Source organism: Camelus ferus, chromosome 3 (genome assembly GCF_009834535.1).
Source record: "Camelus ferus isolate YT-003-E chromosome 3, BCGSAC_Cfer_1.0, whole genome shotgun sequence".
Lineage (NCBI taxonomy): Eukaryota > Metazoa > Chordata > Mammalia > Artiodactyla > Camelidae > Camelus > Camelus ferus.
The window spans coordinates 46760610-46776776 of NC_045698.1; the positions used below are offsets into that span (position 1 = coordinate 46760610).

At 33.3% G+C, this 16167-nt stretch overlaps 1 protein-coding gene across 5 annotated transcripts in view; it reads left to right on the top strand.

Annotated features, from left to right (window-relative positions):
• BDP1 (B double prime 1, subunit of RNA polymerase III transcription initiation factor IIIB) overlaps positions 1-16167 on the top strand; it is a 67662-nt gene that overhangs the window by 4134 nt on the left and 47361 nt on the right. For 4 of the 5 annotated variants that reach the window (XR_004317417.1, XR_004317418.1, XM_032473788.1 and 1 more), the window contains exons 3-11: positions 557-666; positions 1543-1602; positions 2938-3066; positions 4388-4521; positions 5686-5780; positions 9073-9127; positions 11565-11708; positions 13936-14217; positions 15104-15251. Coding sequence is in view for 3 of the 5 variants with exons in the window: in XM_032473788.1 (XP_032329679.1) it covers positions 557-666; positions 1543-1602; positions 2938-3066; positions 4388-4521; positions 5686-5780; positions 9073-9127; positions 11565-11708; positions 13936-14217; positions 15104-15251 (1157 nt within the window). In the remaining 2 variants the exon portion in view is untranslated. The remainder of the gene's footprint in view (positions 1-556; positions 667-1542; positions 1603-2937; positions 3067-4387; positions 4522-5685; positions 5781-9072; positions 9128-11564; positions 11709-13935; positions 14218-15103; positions 15252-16167) is intronic. The other variant, XM_032473798.1, reaches the window with a different exon arrangement.

Consider the following 16167-nt stretch of genomic DNA (forward strand, 5'->3'; position numbering starts at 1 on the left):
TGTCTTATTTAAATATCTGAACTGTGTGAAGTGGATATCACTATTTTATACAGGAGGAAATAAGCTCAGAGAGGTTATTTGCTTTGTGTCAAACAGCAGTTGAGGATATGGGATTTGAATCCATAGCCCCTAAAATCTGCCTCTAAAAGTGTTCTATAGAATCTGCTTAATTAGATTTATTTTGGGGAATTAAAAATTAAACATTTGCTTCAAGAATTTCATAAAATACATGGAATTCCAGTTCACTACAGGGCAAATAAAAACTGTACGTATAAATTCTCACTGAACTATTGTAGTTAGTATCAGCAAGCATGATTTTATACATTGAGCTTTTAGGCAGTCTCAGTCATTTTAGTTTTAAAATTCATTAATATGCTATAATTTTTAAATATTCAGTATATAAAATTTTTCCTTAAAATTAGACATAAGTGTAGTAGGAATAATTTTCAAGCACTTGCAACGAATGCAGCAGTGGGCTGTATACTTAAATATATACATCTAAAATTCTTCTATAGTTATAAAATTTAAATGTATCTGTGTGTGCTTGTGTATCTAGAAGCAGTGGAAAAACAAATACGCCATAAATGAAAGTCAGGGGCCACCAGATCGTTCAAAAATGACTATGAGAGACTTCATATATTACCTGCCAGATAACAATCCAATGACGTAAGTAAACTTTATTTCTATTTTACTTTCTTTGAGTATGTAGTGACTTAAGTATCACTTTCAGAGTGCAGTTACAGCTCATATGATGCCCTTTTAAAAACTAGGGCTGTTTCAAGTAACTGCTTTCTTGGGATGGTAAGTGATGCCCTTTACCTCTGAGATTAAAAATAAGATTAAAAATCAAGATGGCAATTTTTATTTCTTACATTTTCTTATATGCTATATTGTGATCTAAAGGGATGATTTAATTTTTATACCCTACCTCTTAATTAAATATGGCGGCATTTGAATAACAAATCCTCTAAAAAAATTTTTTTACAGAGGTACTGGGGATTGAACCCAGGACCTTGTGGTGCTAAGTACACACTCTATCACTGAGCTATACCCCTACTCTCAAGTTTCTTTAATCAGACTTAGCCTGGGGAGGCAGAGAGTTTATAATAAATCTCCTCATTGTTGTGTTGTTGGTGGTTTAGCAAATGAACGTAGGAGTAGTGACATATTTTCAAGGTAGCCTTTATCAGGTGTACCAGATCTTTGGCCTAGTTGAGGGAAGGACCAGAAACTTAGGTTTTGAGTTGTTTGACATCTAGGAGTTGGAAACAGGCCCCCTAGGTTGCTTCATGCCTTGGGATTAGAGAGTAAGAGTGTTCTCTACTTAGGGCCTAACAAATTATTAATAATGATGACCAAAGTTTTTAAATGAAAAATTGACTGTTGGACCCACCATCATTAATAGTAGTAGTATGTTATAAAAAAAAATTACAAATTAAAACTATTTGCTGCTTGCATCAGATAGAATTGTCTGAGGTAAAACTGACAAAATGTAGATGACTTATTTATTAAGAAGTATTTTGTTACTGTGTTTAATAATAGTTCTTCACTGGAGCAAGAAAAGAAAACTGAAAAATCGTTGACACCAGTCCAGACCAGAGAGTAAGCATCTCATCTGTTTTGAATATATTCTGTTATGGGTACATTTTTTTTTAATGGAATCAAATTATGCCTCCTGTTTTAGTTAGATTACATGTGATAGAATTTTTAAATAGAATCATGACAAGAATGGAAGTTACTGCCTGATTTGAGTCAATATGAAATCCCCACACTATTTGTGTCTTACATATGTAAGTCAGTATTACGATTTTAAGTTAAAGCTTTTAGAATTTAAGAGTTTTGTTTTAGAATAAATACAAAATACAAAAGGAACAAAAGTGTACTGAGAAAAGTCTTCCAATTCTGTCTAGTAGCTCTCCCTGGAGGCAACAAATGTTCCCAAATTTTTAATGTATCATTTTAGTTCTAGTCTATGTCTATCCAAGCAAACATTTTTTCTTTTCCCTTTCATTTTCTTTACTTTCCCCTTTTACCTTTCTTCTTTCTTTCCTTTTTTTTTCCCTTTTAAAGCATTCTGTATACACTGTCCTGCAAGAGGTATAGTTTTGATCCCATTAGAGAGTGTCTTTTTGTGTGCATACCTTCACTGTTATATATATTATTCTGTTCCCAAGAAATCCCTCCAAGAGACCTCTTAGGAGGTTATTGTAGCTTTGTAATTCAAAGTAGGGATTGTGGAAAATTAGCAGAAACATTGGAATTTTCTGCTTATCACTTCTGACATTTCTGGTTGTCACAAGTAACAATCATTAATGATTACTGTTTTGCTTAGAATCCACATTGTTTTAAAGTAGAACTCTCAAGATTTAGAAGTAAGTTATGTTTTTTATAGATTTATAGGTTATGTTTCCTTCAATAAGACCTTAAGGAGACTGTAATTGAATGGAAAGTATATGGAATTTGGAGTCAATATTTGGAAAACTGTATTTGGCTGCTTAATCTATCCTTGCTGTTGTGTAATCTAGAGCAAGACTAATTTATCTTCTCCAAGCCTCAAATGGATATGAAAAACTAACCCCCAAGGGTTATTCTGAAGAGATTATAAAATGATCTGAAAACTAATGGTGTATAACTATAAGGGTTATTTTTGTTAATTCCATAATATCTGGATGATTTACTCATAACCTTACTGAGATAGAAAAGATGAACATTTATTTCTCTTTATTTTCAGAGAGAGTAAAGCCTCTTACTAAATGCTGCTAGATTAAATTAGAGAAAATCTTGTAACTACGTCCTTAACAACACAGAATATTTTCAGTTAGGTTATAGGGAAAGTAAGAAATAGCTAGAAGGTTGAATTTGCAATAATTTATTTTACAAGTCCCTGATCCTGAGGGAACATTTTTGTATGAACTAACCTGTCTTTACATTTGGTAGGCAGGAAGGTAAGAGTACTCCTGATGGTGAAGATAATGTCGAAGTAGAAGAAGAGATGGATGATGGGCCGTTGCTGGTTCCTCGAGTAAAAGTGGCAGAAGATGGTTCTATTATTTTGGATGAAGAGAGGTAAGTTTGAAAAAAGAGAGGGAGATTGTGGTTTTATGAGAACAAATGTGCTCTGTCTACTGAGGGAGATTAAGTTTCTGTATTTGTCATTGTCATTTAGACTCTGATGTTTATATTTGTATAATGTGTGTTGTAAATAGGTAGGTTAGATTCATTTATAATTTTTTTGCAATTTTTATAATGCTGTCCTTTATATGAGAAGATGGTACTGCTGATCTGCCACCCACTAACCTACTACTGTTTTACTGACTTTATTGGTAATTAAAATGAGCTGTTGACCTAATCACATGCTGTCCTCCACTGCGGATAGATTTTCAAGATTGACTCAGACTTTTTTCTCTTTAATAAGCATCCTGAATTTTGAGATTATTTCCTGTTCTTTTTTTTTTTTTTTTTTTTTTTTTTTTTAGTGGGAGGAGGTAATTAGGTTTATTTATTTTTTAGTGGAGGTACTGGGATTGAACCCAGGACTCTTGGACACACTAAGCAGGCACTCTACCACTGAGCTATATACCCTCCTCCGCCAAAGATTGACTCAGTCTTGATGTCGGTATTCAACCTTCACATTATGAACTAATACTGTATTCTGGCATGTGATGATAACTATTGAAGATACAATGAAATGTAATTTTAACATATTTTATGATAGTTTTAATGGTGAGGTTTTATTGACTTTCTGGCTTAATTTCTTAGTATAACATTAACTTTCTCAAATTTGGCATTGTGAAATTTAGTTGTCTTTCCAATGAGTATATTTTAAAACAGAAAATAAATTAATAAGGAGATAAAAAGGAGGGGTGGAAAGTCTGACAGTTTAATTAATTACAAATCATAGCATGTAAGTTTTATGATAAACAAAAATTTAATACTATTAATAATAATTGTTTTTGCATATTGTGTTCCACTATTTTGTGAAGATGATTTTACTGGTCATTAAATTGTTGAAAGCTTATTTAACTGTTTCGTGTTCAGGGGTTTTGCATGATAAAATAATGTATATTAAATATAGGAGACATACAGAAATCAGTAAAAAAAACAAAGAATGTTTTAGGTGGCTGGCCCAAAGACATTTTGTAAATTTTATATTGCTATTAAGGATTTTGGGGGAAAAAAAGTTGGCATTTATTTTTATTCCATGGAAATCATAGTTTAAGTGAAAATTAGCAGATTCTTGGAAAATATGCATACCTCAGATGTGTATTATGGTTTTGATACGACTTTGCTATGGTAAATTTCAAAATATAACTACTAAAATCTCATTTACTGTTTGTTTCCTTGCTTGTTTTTAGTGTAGATCTGTTTAAAAATATGTTTCTTTCAGTTTAACTGTAGAAGTTTTAAGGACAAAAGGCCCTTGTGTTGTTGAGGAAAATGACCCCATATTTGAGCGTGGTTCTACAACTACATATTCCAGTTTTAGGAAAAATTACTACTCTAAACCGTGGTCAAATAAAGGTAACTACTTTTCATTTTAAATTTTGTGTATTATTTATTTGAAATGAAATAAATTATTTTCTCTGTTTCTGAATTAAATCAGGTTAAAAAACCCCAGCAAACTGCCATGTTTTCTCTCTAGATAATTTTTTGGGCACCTTTCCCATCCCCTCTACCACACGTCTGACTTTATCTTAGAAGTCTTTTTAGGAGTTAGCATTATGGTCATTTTAGCTGAAATATTCCTCTCTGTCAAATCTCTGTACAACAGGTACTTTACATGTTTGTAATCTTTGTACAATAAGTATTTTAATGAAAAATTAATAATATTTTTAATGCTCACAAAAATGTTCTACCTCAGTATTGTATAATACAGCTTTTAATGGTAGTAAGTACACAGTTTAAAAAATATATATTACTTTTGCATGCTGTTGCTTACTGCTTATTTTTTATTATAAAAATAATACAGCTTGTTTTGAGGAAAAATTTAAACACAACAGAATAATGTAGAACAAAAAGGAAGATTTCTTTCTCTGACTTCCCCAGTTCTCTTCTCTTGAGGTTACTTCTGTTAGCAGTTTCTTATGTGTTTTCTAGCTACTTTCTTTCACATACTGCTTAGCACGTCTTAGTTGCTTACATTAGCAGTAATATTATACTCGTCATGACTGACAGTTTTCTTCAAGACACTTTAAGACCAGATAGGCAGAATGTCTTTTTAAAAATCCCTGCTACTTTGGTATGAACATGCAAATTTCTTAAGCCATGTTTCTGTATATAAGTTTAAAAAAGTGTTTTTATATCCATGAGGTTCCTTGCAGGAAAACTGAAATATGTCTGTGTACATGTACATAGATATATTTCTATGTCTAAAGATTTACTGGACTTTAGTAAAAAACTTAAGTACTGTCAGAGGGGAGGGAATAGCTGAAGTGGTAGAGTACATGCTTAGCATGTATGAGATCCTGGGTTCAATTCCCAGTACTTCCTCTAAGAATAGATAAATAAGTAAACCTAATTCCCTCATCCCACCAAAATAACAAAAAAAAAAAAACAAAAAAAACCAAAACTTAAGAACTGTCAAATTTATTTTTACCTCAAAAGATATACTTATGTAAGATTTCTTTTTCCTCTGAAATATTTAGGAGATTAATTCTCAATCTTTCTGAATCTTTATTTTTACAGAAACAGATATGTTTTTTTTAGCCATCAGCATGGTGGGAACTGACTTTTCTATGATCGGACAACTTTTTCCTCATAGAGCCAGGATAGAAATTAAGGTAAAGTAAAACCATCACATTTGTTAACTGAAAAGAGACCAAAATGTATTACTTTTTAACCTTTGATTGAAATCTCATTCCATCCTTTTCCACTACTGTGTTTTTGGTACAACTATCCTTTACAGCTCATAAAGTAGTGTAAGGAGGGGAGGGTATAGCTCAGTGGTAGAGTGTGTGCTTAGCATGCACAAGGTCCTGGGTTCAACCCCTAGTACCTCTTATAAATAAATAAGTAAGTAGGTAAGTAAATAAATCTATCTAATTACACCCCCCCCAAAAGTAATGTAATATTTCTCAATTCTAAATTGAGTATAATCTCTTTAACCTCAGTATTACATTTTCTGATTTGTATCTACCCACTTCTAAAACAGATTCAACCAACCTCGGATTGTGTAGTACTATAGTATTTATTATTGAAAAAAACCTATGCGTAAGTGGAACCACACAGTTCAAACTCATGTTGTTCAAGAGTCAACTGTAACTGTAGTCTTTAATATGTAGTCACATATTTGGTGAAATTGTTTTTCTGTGACTATTTTCAAGATTTTTCTCTTTAACTTTGGTGTTCAGCAGTATGTTTATGATTTGCTTAAGGGTTTTTAAAAAATTTTTTTCTGCTTTGTTCTCTACTTCTGTTGCCTCACTTACATGTGTCAGTCTGCATGACATTGTACTAAATATTATTAAAGCTCTGTCTTTTTTCTCCCTCAAGTCTTTTTTCTTCGTTTCAATTTGGTTAGTTTCTGTTACCATGTTTACAAGTTCACTACCCTGTCTTCTGCTATCTTCAATCTGCTGTTAAGCCCGTTCAGTGATTGTTACATTTCTGATATTATATTTTTTATTTCATTTCCCTGATTGTGCGTCTCATTTTCCTACCTTTTCTCATGTCTTGTGGTGGTGTTTTTTTTTTATTGCATGCTGGACATTGTGGCTGATGTGTTGCACAATACCTAGATTATGTTTGCTTGCTTGTTTTTCCCTTAAAGAGGGTTGAGTTTAGTTCTAGAAGGCAGCTGATATATTGCCAACTCTCCTTATTCCTGTCAAGGCTTAGTTTTAGGCTTTATTAAGATTGATCTTTACTCTAGGTTTCTCATCTGAACTATAGAAAATAATTCCAGTTACTGTTTTCTGATTTCTCCAAGGATGGTCATATTAGTCCCACTGTAGGTGCATAGGAAAAGAAGGTAATTTATTACATGGAGTAGATGCCTTAGGGCATTAGGGCTTAATTCTCATGCTAGAACTTCGATTGAGAAAGGCTGCTTTAGGCTGTCATCCCTGTCTTTAAGTGGTGGTTGTTCTGGTCTGAAGTGAATGTCTCAGTGTTATCAAAGTTTTTCCATTCATGTGGACTAGAACCCTGTCATCTCACTATGTTATGTGACTTCTAGTATCTTTTTTCTGTTCCCGTCCCTGTAGTAGTAATTCTCCACGCCTTATGCTCTGGGCATATGCAACCCAGATGTAGACCAACAACCAATGGGATACTTCTGCCAGGCTTGTGAGGCTTTTCTTTAAATAGCTCTCTTCTCTGTGGAACCCTGCCCCTAAAGATTCTCGACTTCCTCAGCTCAGTGGGATCTCTGTGCTCTAACTGGTCTTTATCTCTCCTTCATTGGTTAGGAAATTTAACCCAAGCAGAGAGAAGGATGAACATTGGTACATCTTTTGTTTCCTTTCTCTCTGGGGTTTTAGGATTGTAGTCTTGCTCTGCCTATTGTCCAATGCTTGAAAATAATCGATGCATTTATTTTGTTCAGTGTTAAAGTTATTTATGGTAGATTGGATGTGTGGAATAAGCCCATAACCAGATACTTTGTCAGGACCAGAGGTTGAAATTAATTGATTTATTTTATGATCGTGGAATTTGGCCTACAGTGGTTCCTGTCTGAATTCAATAACTAATACCAATACATTCTTCATAAAAGTTTTACATTGTTCTAAATTCTATTCCCAATTAGGTAAAATATGATGTAGCCATGTTTTAGAATTGAATAATGCCTAAAGCCTATTGGCATTTCTCTTAGGATGTCTAATTTAGTGATTGTAGCCTATCACTTTTTTGGAGGTGACTTTTGTTAACTTTTGAGGAACTGTTTAAAGAATAATATGATTTCTTAAGGGATAAAGATGATCATCCTTGAAAACTTCTGTATTACTTGGTAACAAGTATTATGAAGAAAGATAAGAAAAGGAAAAAAGGAGGGGGAGGGTATAGCTCAAATGGCAGAGTGCATGCTCAGCATACACAAGGTCTTGGGTTTAATCCCCAGTACCTCCTGTAAAAATAAATAAATCTAATTATCTCCATGCCCCCTCCCCCCAATACAAAACGAACAAAAAAAGAATTTAGGAGTGGAAAAGAGGGGTAATCTGTAAATTGAAAGATGTTAGTCATATGAAGCTTTAAAATAATAAGCAAGGCTAAACTACAGAGCTTAAGGAGTTACCCTGGAATGTTAAGCAGTAAGAGGATGCAAGAAAGTTATTGCTTTAAAAGTCAAGTTAGTGCTTAGGTTCTTTTGGAGGGAAGAGGGGGGCCATGAAGCAGTTACTTTGTGTGATAGCACTCTTTTTTTCTCAATAAAATGTTTGATTTTTGTATTTTTAATGAAAGCTTTTAGGCAACTGATAAGAAAGGAGAGACTGGTTGATTGTTCCCTCTCCTAGGATGTGTATGTGTATGTATATTCCCTCAGACTTTCTAATGTCCTTAGAATGCATTGAGCCTTAAACCTTTACCATCTCTATCTTAAAGGAGATAATCTGGAGTGAAATGGACTCTTTGGTCCTCAGAAAAGCATAAGGTGTTCCTTAATATCAAGAAGATTCTAAAGATTAACTTGGCCTGCTTCAAAATTTTGCTTGTTTCTTTACAGTCTCCCCTCCTTGCCATTAAAAACATATTAGAATCATAGTGTAAGAGGTTTAATATGATACAAATATACTAGTTTTTAAAGAGTTAATACTGTTTAGTTTAATTGATTACAATTTGATCTGTTTCTACACTAGTTGACTTTGTTTTTTTTTCCTGTCCTCTGTAAATCTAGCTTCCATTGCTGATTCATGCTGTTGATCATAAGGAGAATCAGAGAGCTCATATAAATCTTTCATCTCTATTTTTAAAAAGCTAAAGGTTTAAGTAACTCACCTGTTAGCAAAGATATGTTATTTATTAGAGAATCATATGTTATTAAAAGAATTTCATTTTGATATTTTTAACATAATTTTCACTTGTTACATGGGAGAAAATTACCATAGGTTTTTTGTTTTCTTTTGTTAACAGAATAAATTTAAACGAGAGGAGAAAACAAATGGATGGAGAATAGACAAAGCATTCCGTAAGTATTAAGACTTCTTTTACAACATACCATTTGGAGAGCCCCCAAAATGACCAATGTTTTGTCTTTGGTTCCAGTGTGTTTTAGATTTGTTTTATCCTTATATTGTCATGGGATGAGTAGGACTGGAAGTTTTTCTCTTTATCAGTTCAAATCTGGCACTTGATACAGATCTGTAGGTAAAGAAGTAGCTGAAACATCAAGAAGAAAGTAAGCAGAGGTCTGAGTCCAGGAAATTAGAGGGACTGAAGATACCACTTCTAAGCTCTCTTTGTTCTGGGAGAACTGTTTTGAAAAAGTTAATTGTTTCTGGAAGATATTATACTATAGATGATTCCTTACCGTGGTCAGTCTGTCACTCAGTCAATAATACAGACCACCTGCTGTGTGCTAGTCACTGTTGCGGGCATTGAGGATATAATGGGGAACAGTGCAGATGAGAATCCTGCTTTTAGAGCTTTAAGTCTAATTGGGTGGAGAAAGAATATAATTTCAGGATAATTTCAGATAGTGGTTAATTTCTAAGAAGCAGAAAGTAGGAGTTGGTGTGTGGATATTTAGATTGGGTGTTCAGGGAAGTTCTGTCTGAAGAGATGACATTTGAATTTAGATCTGAAGGAATTTATGGATTGAAGGAATGAAGTATAACTTTCCACCTTTAACTAATAGCCTCATTCAAATTAACATTGCTTTTTTTTTTTTTTTTTTTTAAGTCCAGAGAAGGACATCAAGGGATCTGTAAAGAAAAACAGAATTAAATGTACTGTTTAAAGTAGTTCCTGTGTTCTTTGTTTGGAAGATAATTATTAACATTTTATGATTAATAAACATACTCACTTTTCATTTGCTGTAGTCAGTCCTGATCTTAGAAAAAAATTCTAAAGAGAGGTACTTAGATTGTGTAGCAGGTACATTTATTTTATGCATAGACACAAAGGTGGACCCCATCCGATATCAATGTGGTATTGTGTTCTCAGAAAAACCACTTCCAGGAATGGCTCCTGGAAGCTCTGAAATACTGTAATCCTGAACCCTTTCCATTTTGGAGAAGTGGTCCTGAAACTTTTCATTATGTTTAATGCATTATAATAAGAAAAGAATCCATAAATCTATAAATAGTCTTTATGGGGTGTGGAGCCATTGTTAAGACCATTATAATAGAATCTTTAAAATTCACTGTTCAGTGTTTTATAGTGGAAGTTGTTAAGAAAAAAAAAAAACCCTAATGATTTTTCTTGGAATTTATATCTTGAATTTTTCTGAGAATCTTTATGGATTGAGTGCTGTTTTTCAGAATCATTCTTGTGGACGGTCAGAACAGATAAATGCTGGGTCCATGATAAAACAGGGCTTTCAAGAATTTCAGGTTTGGGCTTAGTTTCCTGAATCTGGTTTATTTTTGTTTTGGTATATACCTCGTTTTCTAAGGCTGTCTTATCTTGTAATCCAAACAATCTTGGGGCTTACGTATATAGAGCACCACTTAGTCTGCATTCACTGTTTGTATACGTAGAGCTTAAGCAAGGATCTGACTTCTGGAGTGGATTCATTCTGGTTTGTTCATGGATTACTCTTTCTGGTATAATACTGTTAGTGGGTATTTAGTGAGAGTGGGCCTGATCAATACTCATTAACTTCCCTCTTTGCTAATATTTGAAAGAGCATAGTTAATAGTGAAAGGGTTGTAATTAAGTGAGGACATAAAGTGATGGATAGGCTTTTGAGGACTTCTTAGTCATCCTAGCTTTTTAAAAAAGTGTATTTACAATTTATGCACAGTGTAATTTGTAGTTTGAATTTTGGTGAAGAATACACCTGTGTAACCACCACATAAAACAAGACATGGGACATTTTCTTTTCTTTTCTTTTTTTTTAATTTAATTTAATTTTTTATTGAAGTACAGTCAGTTACAAAGTGTCAATTTCTGGTGTACAGCACAGTGTCCCAATCATGCATATATATACATATATTCATTTTTATATTCTTTTTCATTAAAGTTTTTTTTGGGGGGGACATTTTCATCACTCCAGAATGGCCACTTGTTTCCCTTTCTCATCAGTCTCCACGGCTAATCCCGACCCAGGCAACCACTGTTTTCATTTGAATCATCATAGATAGATTAGTTTAGCTTGTTCTAGAACATCTTACTCATAGAATCAAATAGTATGTGCTTTTTAGTGTTTAGCTTCTTTCATTCAGCTTATTTGTGAGATTCACCTGTATTATTGCTTGTATCAGTAGTTGCTTTTTTTTAACTAATGTATTACTTTTTATTGTCAGTGGTGTTCTGTTATGACTCTACTACAGTGATTAGCGTTGTTTATTCTGCTAATAAGCCCTTTTGCTTTTGATGTTATGATACCTAAGGAAAAAAAATTTAAGTTATTTTTCTTTTTTTAAATGAAAACTTGAAGGTTCTCTCTTTTTTTTAAACAGAGGAAAAGCGCCCTTTTGACTTCGATTTTTTTGCTCATTTGCTTCAGAAAGTTCTTGCTGAAGAAGAGAAAAGAAAACAAAAATCTGTTAAAAATCAGAGTTTAAAGGAGAAAAAGTCCTCTAAATCACGGAAAAATGTAAAAGGTATTTATTTAAAAGAAAGTGGTTTATTTTACTTAATAGTAATAGACTTGCAATATTGTCCCTCAAATCGTAGAGCATTCATATCTAGTTCAGGTAGTTGAGATCATCAGGGCATCCAATTGGAGGGAATTCATGTTTCTTCGGTCTCCCAGTCATCTGGCCCCAAACAGCAACTCCCTTTTAAATTTTGTAATTGGCATGACTGGGCTATTTGACATCTTTCTTGCATCTAGGACATAGTTGTAGCTAATAAAGGAGCATTAGAATTTTGGGATGTCTTGTGTGGTTACTTACTGTCATTTTCCTCTATAAAACAAATCTGAAACAAAAGTCTGGTATTAAAAAAAAATTGAACTCTAATATTTCAGGCCTGTAACTAAACTGTATTGTTTGAGCGAGCACAGCTTATTTCTGAGGGTTAATATTGACTTGTACCAGGTAGGAAATTCTTATATGTGGGTGTTCCTATTTTTAGGCTTTTATTTTCTTAACTATTTGAACTCTGATCTATGAGGATAATGTTTAGCTATAACCACATAATTTAAAGAATCTTGCAACTACAGGGAACCTTATGTATTAGTTATACATCCCAGCCCCTTTCCTTTTGTTTTAATGACTCAGAAATAGCCTCAGAGATCCTAAGTCATATTTTCCCCTAAAGTCTCACAGTGTTAGTGGTGACAGAGGCAGGACTCAGCCTAGGACTGTGAGAGCCTGTGTTGGAGGACCCCAAGACCACCCCCAGGTTCGATTATTTGCTAAGATTCACAGGATTCAGCATATAGTTGTACTAACAGCTGAGATTTATTGTAAGGAGAGGATACAGAGCAAAATCAGCAAAGGGAAAAGGCACATAGGTCGAAGTCTAGGGAAAACAGTTGCAAGCTTCTAAGAATCCTTTCCCAGTAGAGTCATACAGGTTGTGCTTAATTCTCCAGCAACAAGTAGTGATGAGATATGTAAAAAACTGTCTACCAGGGAAGCTTGTTAGAAACTCAGCACCCAGGGTTTTTGTTGGAGGCTGGTCACATATGTAGACACCTGCCTGGTGTGTACCAGAATTAAAAATTCCCAGAAGGAAAGCAGTTGTTCAGTAGTTGTACAAACAGTTTAGGTTTAGCGAGCCACTTTTGTCAGGCTAGTGGGAACTCTCCCCAAACCCAAGTTCTCAGACACAGTCCAAGAGCCAACCTTTTAAGCAGGCACTTCAAAGGAGAGCAGTGAGGCCTGCTATGTTAACTCCTTTCTGTACAGAGCCAGTCTAGAACTTCTTCTAGAGCACAGTGCCTCTATCTTTTTAAAAGTAGTACTAACTTCAAAGTTATTTCTGTGTAGAAATTTTTTTTTTGCTTACTATATGTAGCCCTAAGAAATTTAAATTATATTACTCTGTCAGTAATTGTATGATTATTATGTTAATGGGTAATAGCATAAGTCAGTCACTGTATCTTATTTAATGTGAGAACTTTTCAGGTATTTTATTATAAGTCTCAGAGTTTAAAAATTGCTGATTATTATTCTGATAAAGAATAAATCCAGTATTTTTTTTTTAGTTTTAAAATTTTATTTTGACTTTTCTTGAATAAAAGTAAATGACATTGAATTTTATTATTTTTTAAGGTTAGTTAATTTTAGGGACCATGTCTGATATACTGTTGTTGTAAAGTTTGTTTTTGGTTTGGATACTCTTTTTTGTTTTTGTAAAAGTAATTTATTATTTTCATCTTTTGATGCACTTAACTGTTAGTATCCCTTCAAGGAAAGGCACTAGAAATTACTTAAAAATATTTGTCAATAAGATTGTTCATTAAAAACAAATGATACAGAAAATTTTCAAACTCTTTCCTACCCTGCCCTCAAATCAAATTCTTTAGATTTCTTAGGTATAATTATTGGTAAACTCTTCTATGCCTACGTATGTGTCTTAGAGTACATGTAATTGTTTTTCTTAAATAAAAAAGAGATCATACTATGCACATTGTTCTGCAACTTGATTTTTTTATGCAACAGTATTTTCTGAGATCTTTTACACTGCTACATATAACCTCATTATTATTTATTGCATGGATTTTTATAGTATAAATTTATTATAACTTATTCAGTCATCCTCTGTTGCACACTTTAGGTTGTCTTCAAATCTTTGCTCAGACATTGCTAAATATTTGTCTTGCCCACCTTTAAGAATTTTTCTGCAGGTTGTTTTTATAACAATTTCTCTTATTTTCAGTGAAAAAAGTTGCCAGTGAAAGAGTGAACAATGATCTGGATGAGTCTGTGAGCACTAAAATTTCAGACACAGGAGGATCTCAAAAGGATACTCAGACAGTTGAAGAAGAACAACAGTCTCTGACTTTATCAGGACAGGATTCAGAACAGGTGACATTAGAACAAGACCTAAATCAAAAGAAAAGGAGGAGAAAGAATCAGGATGAAGGTGGTAAACAAGTCAAACATCTTTCAGGAAATGCCACTATTCAGCCAGGCTCTTCTAAAGGAGAAAAACACAAAAGTAAGATTATTATGTATTTTAATAGCCCCTATATTACTTGTGAAGACATGTACACTAATACGATGTATAACTGAAATATTTTCCTCCTGGATGGTAGCAACTAATAATGCTTATTAATTGATTCTGTATTCATAGTCCTGTGTTAAACCCTTTTATTTTTCGTTTAAAGGAGAAAAAAATTTACTGTTAAAAAACAAAAGTGAAATGGGGAGATTTTTCTCTAAAGTTTGTCTCTAAGATGTTACCTCCTATTTACTCCCATTAATGATGATTCTAAGTCACATATATGTGTAGTAAATATATATTGTGTCTGTTAATAAAGCACAGGGTTTCATGATCTACCTCTATAGAGCACCTTTATGAACCCACAATAAGTTGTTTAATTTCTATAAAAGAGCTACTAGAATAAGTATTCCTCTCATTTGTCTTTCTTTAAACTCCCTAGAATGCAGGCACTTTTGACACTAAAGAGTTATTAGTGAATGAGGGCTTAGAGTTTAGGGAAATCTTAGTCTCTTTCTTTATGAGTTGATGTATATTATTTTAAGCAGATAACCAAGAAAAGAGAGGAGAAAAGGTAGTAGCAGACCATAACAACCTTTCTGTAGAATTTAAATTTTATGTAGTTCAGCTTCACCAGTAAGATTTTAATAAGTGAGTCCTGATAGGTAACATAGTGTGATTTATAGGTATCATAATGCTCTTTTGTGGCTTACTATTAAAAACATTACATATAAAGCAGAATAGCTCAGTGATTTAAGACTTTGGACTTTGGGACAATTTCTTAATCACTGCATTACATTCCAATGTTATATGTAAATTCCTTTGTGCTTTAAAAAATGTTTTTGCTATCATTTTTATAATAATGTGCATTTTATGTTAATAGATAAACGCCTGTCTTTAAGTCCTGAGATAAATGAAGATGAAGGCAATAAGGAACAGCCACTTCCCTCTGTACAGAACATAGACGACATTGTGGGTTTATCCTCCAGTGAAAATGTTGAGAAAAGAACTGACCCTATTCTTTCATCAAGGTATTTTCTATATCTTTACTGATTTTGTCTACATCTTTTATAGGTTACTGAAGGAGGAGTGTGACGTCTCCAACTGTAATTGTGAATTTGCCTGTTTGTCTTTATCGTTCTGTTTGTTTTTCTTCATGTCTTTTGAAACTTTCTTGTTAAGTGCATACATACCTAGGATTGTTCTGTCTTCTTGGTGAAATCACCGTTTTATCATTTGTGTGGTATTATTCTAGTATTGCTCTTTGTTCTGATGCCGACTTTGCCACTGCAGCTTTCTTGTGGTTGGTGTTTGCATGGGTTTATAATTTTCTCTTTGATTTTCAGCAGTTTGTGATGTATCCTGCTGAGGGTTTTTTTTGTTTGTTTGTTTGGATTTTTTTGGTTTGTTTTTACTTGTGGTAAAAAACACATAACATGAGACCTACTCACCTAACAAGTTTTTAAAATGTACAGTATTGTTAACTATAAGCACAGTGTTGCACATCAGATCTCTAGAGCATTTCCATCTTGCGTGACTGAAAATCTCTTCATTGAACTCAATATTTCCTTCTTACCCCAGTCCCTGGCAACCACAATTCTACTTTCTGTTTCTATGAGTTTGGTTACCTTAGATACCTCATGTAAGTGGAATCATGTAATATTTGTTCTTCTATAACTGGCTTATTTCACCTAGCATAATGTTTTCAAGGTTAATCCGTGTTATTAGCATATGACAGGATTTCCTTTTTTATGGTCAAATAATACTCCATTGTGTGTATATATTACATTTTCTGTATTCATTTTTCTGGGACATTTAGGTTGTTTTCATCTTTTGGCTATTGTGGATAATGCTGCAATAAACATGGAAGTGAAGGTATTTCTTTGAGATCTTGTTTTCAATTCTTCTGGAAAAAATGGCCAGAAGGGGAATTGGTAGATGATAAGA